At 35.9% G+C, this 6,000-nt stretch overlaps 1 protein-coding gene across 5 annotated transcripts in view; it reads left to right on the forward strand.

Annotated features, from left to right (window-relative positions):
- The window catches only part of RBMS3 (RNA binding motif single stranded interacting protein 3), a 649,837-nt gene extending 644,047 nt beyond the window's left edge, over nucleotides 1–5,790 (forward strand). For 3 of the 5 annotated variants that reach the window (XM_069473344.1, XM_069473345.1, XM_069473347.1), the window contains 2 exons: nucleotides 2,737–2,817; nucleotides 5,555–5,686. In XM_069473344.1, coding sequence (XP_069329445.1) covers nucleotides 2,737–2,817; nucleotides 5,555–5,686 — 213 coding nt within the window. Of the gene's footprint in view, nucleotides 1–2,736; nucleotides 2,818–5,554 lie in introns of all 5 variants that reach the window. The other 2 variants (XM_069473343.1, XM_069473346.1) reach the window with 1 other exon arrangement.
- Nucleotides 5,791–6,000: the final 210 nt, after the last annotated feature.

Below are 6,000 nucleotides of genomic sequence, written 5' to 3' on the forward strand. Positions count from 1 at the left end.
GGCTCTTCATGTGAGCTAGTGAATATTGCTATATATGTATGGCCACAGGTCAGGTCCCTAATGACCTTTAATTCACAGAATATCTCTTTAGAGACATAGACAGTGGAATGGAGACGAATCAGAGAAGAGTCCTGCAAATGACTGCCAGTAACATCATCTCATGTAAAGAGCAAACATACTAACTCATTAGGCCCAGTTGCAAAGTTTAACATTACTAACTTGAGAATAGAAAATACCCAAATAGGTGAGAGATTAGTATTAATATATAGTAAACTGGTATATGGTAAATTGTGGAAAACCATGACCAAAGGGTGGAACATGGCTACAACTGTATCAATTCTGTACTTAGATAAAAATTAACAGTTGGTAAAAAAAAATATATTCCCACTTGCTACAAATCAGCTAGATTTTTGAGATTCAATTAAAGAAATATTTTCTAAAATATATTCCTTAGAGCACTAGTTTTAAGCAAAACTAATAGGTGCTACCAAAAAAATTGTTTTAGAAATACGGGTTTAATTACCTTTAAATAGGCTGCTGTAAAACATGATTTCTCAGAGATTTTTATTTTTTTTTTACTACATGTCAATATCAAGAAGAGATATATTATGCAGCATTGCTCAAATGTATTAGAAGACAGAAAGCTTTTCTCTCGGTCCCAAAGAATACAGTGTAGGAAATACTATAATAAATTAAAGGATATTTAGAACCTATGTAACAGAGACAAATCACCTATCTGAAATGGCCAGGGAACTGATATCCACAACACACTCTCTAGAACAGTTTTGTTGACAAGGCAAATGTCTGCCAGCCACAGGGATCTAGATGTGAAATAATATTTGGTGAAATGTGACTCCAGAGTTCTGTACCCATTTGAAAAATTGATGGCAGTCAAACATCTGAATATTTATTGTCTGCTTAAAAACACAAGGACAATGACGAGCAGAGTTGGCTACGGTATTTATTTAAAGATTATACAAATACATTATGGGAGTGGTGAAATTAGTAGCTACAATGAGCTCAGAATTATCAATGGCCAAGAGACATGCAAGATTTTTTTAATTGGAAATGGAAGGCTTTCTTCTCGTATCCTTTCATTCCATCATTGAACAATCACTTACTGAGTACCAGGCACTAACTTGCATATTAGAAGATGCAGAGACAAATAAATCTTGGCCTAGGCCTTTAAAAATGTGATAGTCTGGGCAATTTTACTAGAAGAGTTATGAATGTTGGAGGAGGTTGGAGGATGGGGTACACAAATCTCTGATAATTTTGAACTATAAGGCTAAATTACTAATATCACCAGGCCTTTTAAACAATTGCTGTTGGTCCAAATTACAAAGTAGTTTTTGTGTAAATATGAATTGCACTCAATTGTTATTAGTAGCAACACATATATTGCAGACAACAGTTTGGTTTGTTTGATTTAGGGTTGTTTCATTAAGACTCTCTCTATTTTTATAGCAAATAAATAGAGTAGAATAGTATTTAGTTTAGGGTGGAGATTCATTTATTCCAAAGTTGATTTATTACTATAATTATCCATGAGTATGGATGATTATAAACAACAACCACCGCTAGTGGGCTAGTCTCCATTAAGACATTTCTCTCGAGTCAGAATCGCCATGCCTCTTGGATACTGAAAGTACTGAGACACACAAAACATAGTAATTTAGGGTTTCTATATTTATATATGGACTTAGTATTTATCTCAGAAAACTTGGAAGAATAAAGTATCAGAGGCTATTGATATTTTCATAAAAATCATTCCTCTATGAATTGAGAATCCTTGTTTTAATTAGATTATTCAGGTTTTTGAAGTTTTGTGACATTGGTCAAGTTTAGAAACTCAGAATCATAGTTTATTCCACAGAAAATTCAGTCCTCAAAGAGTAGAATTTTGAATTTGCAGGGAGAATGTGTGTGTTAGGAAGATAGATCATAATTTATGCTTAAGTAGGTGAGCATGCATGTTACTGGGGCTCCCTTTTTTCATTGCAAAAATACATTTTACCCCTAATACATACTTTGCTGAATACAACAACTTAGCATAAATGATTTGGCAATTTCATTATTCATCCTGATGAGGAAAATCTGGAGGGTTAATGGTGTTGGAAAGGGAACACTAACAGTGACATGAAAATGGAATAGGAGAAAAGAAGAAAAGAGACTTCGACATTATCTGTAATACTCTTATTTCTTTTGTTTTAAATAAAGTGATATAAAAATGACAACATTTACCAATAGTGAATGGGCTACATAAGTATTTCTTACATTATTTCTCTACTTTTTAAAATTTGAAAATAAATTATTATTAATGATTAATATGATGATTCATTCATTCAACAAATACTTATTGAGAGCCTACTATGTGACAGGTACTAGAAATAAAATGGAGAAAAAAGCAGACATCATCTCACCTTCAGGAGTTTGTGTTTAGTTGTAAAATGTGAAATTTTGAGGTCTTATACAGAATATTTAAAAGGACAAAGTGAGAGAATAGGGGAGAATTAACTGTACTGAAACTTCGTAGGTGGGTCTGTTGTTGGTACTGAATCAGTAAGCAAAGATCATGCAATGCTGATAGGAACTGCCTTATTTTTGGTCAAAATAGAGTTTGACTAATTATGCACTGGCCACGGGCCATACATCTAAAGCAGTCTCATGTGGTGTTTAATTTCCTCTCTGGTTGCAACCCAAAGTTCACGTGCATTTTTCTTTGATTCCCTCTAGTATATGACTGCTGCTGCTCCTATGCAAGGGACCTACATTCCCCAGTACACGCCTGTGCCTCCGACAGCTGTTTCTATTGAAGTAAGTCTATCCCTGTCTCATAGAAAGAGGTTAGGGGAAATAAATCTTAATCACATATATCACGGTCTCCCAATAACCCAAGGAATACTCATTTTTAATTTTTTGTGATACTCTAAAATTTGAAATTAAAACCTTAGTATATGAAAGTATGAACTCAAACATGTCTGTTTTGCTTGGCAAATGAAATGAGCTAACCTGCTACAGAGGTATAAGGAGAATGTCATTTTCATATTTAAAGAAAAGAGCAGAAACCAAATCACTACCCCATCAAAAGTTAACCACAAATACTTATACATAGAGAGGAAAAACGTTTGCAGCTATTTGAATGAGCGACTTCTCTAGTGCCTTGTCACTGAAAGAGTGGTTCCTGGGCCAGCGTCGTTGGCATCCTCTGAGAGCTTGCTAGAAATGCAGACTCTCAGATACCATCCAGACCTACTGGATCTGATTTTGCAGTTTAAGATGATCACTCAGGGATCCAGATGCACATTAAAATCTGAGAGACACTGAACTAGTACACTTGTTTTCAGACTTTTCTGCACATTGAAATTACTTCAGGAACTTTAAAAAATATTGATTCCTGAGTCTTATCCTCTTTAAAAATTCTGATCACGGATTTGTCTATAGTATAGACTGGACATCAGGATTTTTAAAAGATCTCAAATGATTATAGTATGTACTAAAGATTAAAAACCACTGCCCTAGTGAATGACAGGTTTGTGGCTTCCTATAGACAAGAAAGAAGTTGTTGTACCACTCTGATGTGGACATGATGAATGATGATGTCATCTTGTCTTAATGGAAGTTTTGCCCCTTTCCTTCTCTCTTTCCTCTGGGCTAAAATCCATGCCTTCTACACATCATTTTACTGGACAGAGCCATCAAGGTACATAGAAAAGGAGAGGGCACAGAGCTATACAGATGGTGGTAAAACACTGAGATGTGAATGCCTCTTCCTGGTTCTAGCAATTATTTTTTATTGCCCTTTCTTCCCTTCACCTGATGCCCATGTACATGATGGCCACTGTGCATTCCTTCTCATCAGCTGGGAGCCCTCTGGAATTGATGTCTTTGCTACTCCAATAATTGGCAAGCAGCTAATGTGTTGGCACCACTTTACAAGAAGATCCCCCAAGACTTTCTCCACCTCTGGAGCTATAGAGATTGAGCGAGGCCTTTACGGACTAAATTGGATCTTTTAAAATGTTAGTTTATTTGGTTTTGGTGTGTGACAAATGTTACCAAATCATATCAAGGTTTGATAAACCTAGAAGTTTAACAGGATGCTGTTATGTAACTTAGGAAACCAAGGAGGCTCAATTTTTAAATCTTTTATGTGTTCCAGGCCTATAGACACCCCCCTAAAATGTGTCACATTAAATAAATTTTAATTGGATTTTCAGAATTTCAAGAATATGTGATTAAGTTACATGTTATTTGCCATAGTTAGCTATCAAAAAGCACCCATGCATGAGAAAATTAAGAATCTGGACATTCTTGACACTTTAAGTATAAATCTCTGGCACATATTTGCATATCTCTGTGCCTACACCAAAAGCATGTGCTTATCTACAGAAGTTGATAATTTTGATGACTATGAGGCACATTTGGCAGTGTAGCTTATTGGAAACAGTCTAGTTATAGTTAAATTTGAGGATTAACAGCAATCTTTCACTGAGAAAAATATAAGTATACTCTGATATACTGTCTTAAATTTGTATTTATATAGAAAAGCACTAATTCATTTTCTGTGTAAAAACACTCATTGAATCTTCATTCGCCAGTATCTACCCAAGTAAATGCTGGTGGGAGGTTCAGAAAATGTACATTAGGAAAGAAAACAATGAATTAAAATAGGGAGAATTTCCAGATTCTAAAAAGGAAATTTAGGGAACTTTAGTCAGTGACAGAGAATTGGACACTGGAAACATTTGAAACATTTGAAACCAGATGTCACTGCAAGTATCCAAAACCATAAGTAAAACCAGGAGAACATAGTCAAGTCAATGCCCTCCTTCGGCCTACTAATGGCCAAGTAAAGCCACCTATGCCTCTCTTGGAACCAAGCATATGTCCCCAGTCATGGCCAATTCCAGCAATTCATTCTTGCTGGCATTTGTGAGAAACAAGAAGGAAAAAGGGTGAAGGAAGAGCAAAATTAAGAACAAGTTGTTTTTTGTTTTCTGAAACTTCCAAATGAATTCCATTTCATGTCTTGGAAAACACAACAAAATAAAACAAATCAAATTGCTGAAGGGAAAACCTACTCAGCAGCATCCTTTTAAAAGATTTCCAAACTTTGATGTAGACTTTTATTAAGTCAGAGTCTATTGTTTTGCCAAATGATATAGACATGGGTAGTGAACTACCCCCCAAAATATTTGAATATATGAGTTTTTTTATAGGAGTCCTGAATGAGTGTTTCATTAATAAATTGTTATTTAGTGTGGCTGTATGCAACTATGGTTTAAAAATTCCTAGTGTGGGCAAAATGGTTTCTGACCACTTGACTACTCCGAGGACTTCTGATGGCAAGGCTTCTTGGTGTCACATTAGGAAGAATTTCTCAGCCCTTATTCACATGCTCTGTGGTTGTCCTTTAAATATTTATCATGGCTTCATGTAGCTGAGAGCATCTTTACTCAAGCCAAATAGAAGAGGGGTATTTACGGCCCACCTGGAAGAGGGCTCTTTGCTTAAACAAGTAAGGCTTTTGTGTTTTTATTTGCCTCCTTAGGGTGTTGTTACTGATACCTCTCCCCAGACAGTGGCACCTTCATCCCAGGACACCAGTGGTCAGCAGCAACAGATAGCAGTGGACACATCTAATGAACATGCACCTGCATATTCTTACCAACAGTCAAAGTAAGTTTGTGCTATGCTAAGCTCTTTTCCTCAAGATCAACCACCTTGACATCACTTTTTCGTGTGTATCTGTCAGCTTTCGCTAAAATATAAACTACCTCAAACTTAGTGGCAAACATTTATTTAACTCATGATTATGTGAGTTTGAAATTTGAGCTAACATCAGGTGAATGGTTCTTCTGATCTTGGCAAGAGTCAAGCATCTAGGAAAAGCTGCTGATCATCCTTGCTTCTGGGGGTTGACTGGTTGTTGGATGGGTGACAGAAATGATTGGGCCACGTTTTTGATCCTCCAACAGGCTTATTCACATGGAAGTC

Source organism: Eulemur rufifrons, chromosome 7 (assembly GCF_041146395.1).
Source record: "Eulemur rufifrons isolate Redbay chromosome 7, OSU_ERuf_1, whole genome shotgun sequence".
Lineage (NCBI taxonomy): Eukaryota > Metazoa > Chordata > Mammalia > Primates > Lemuridae > Eulemur > Eulemur rufifrons.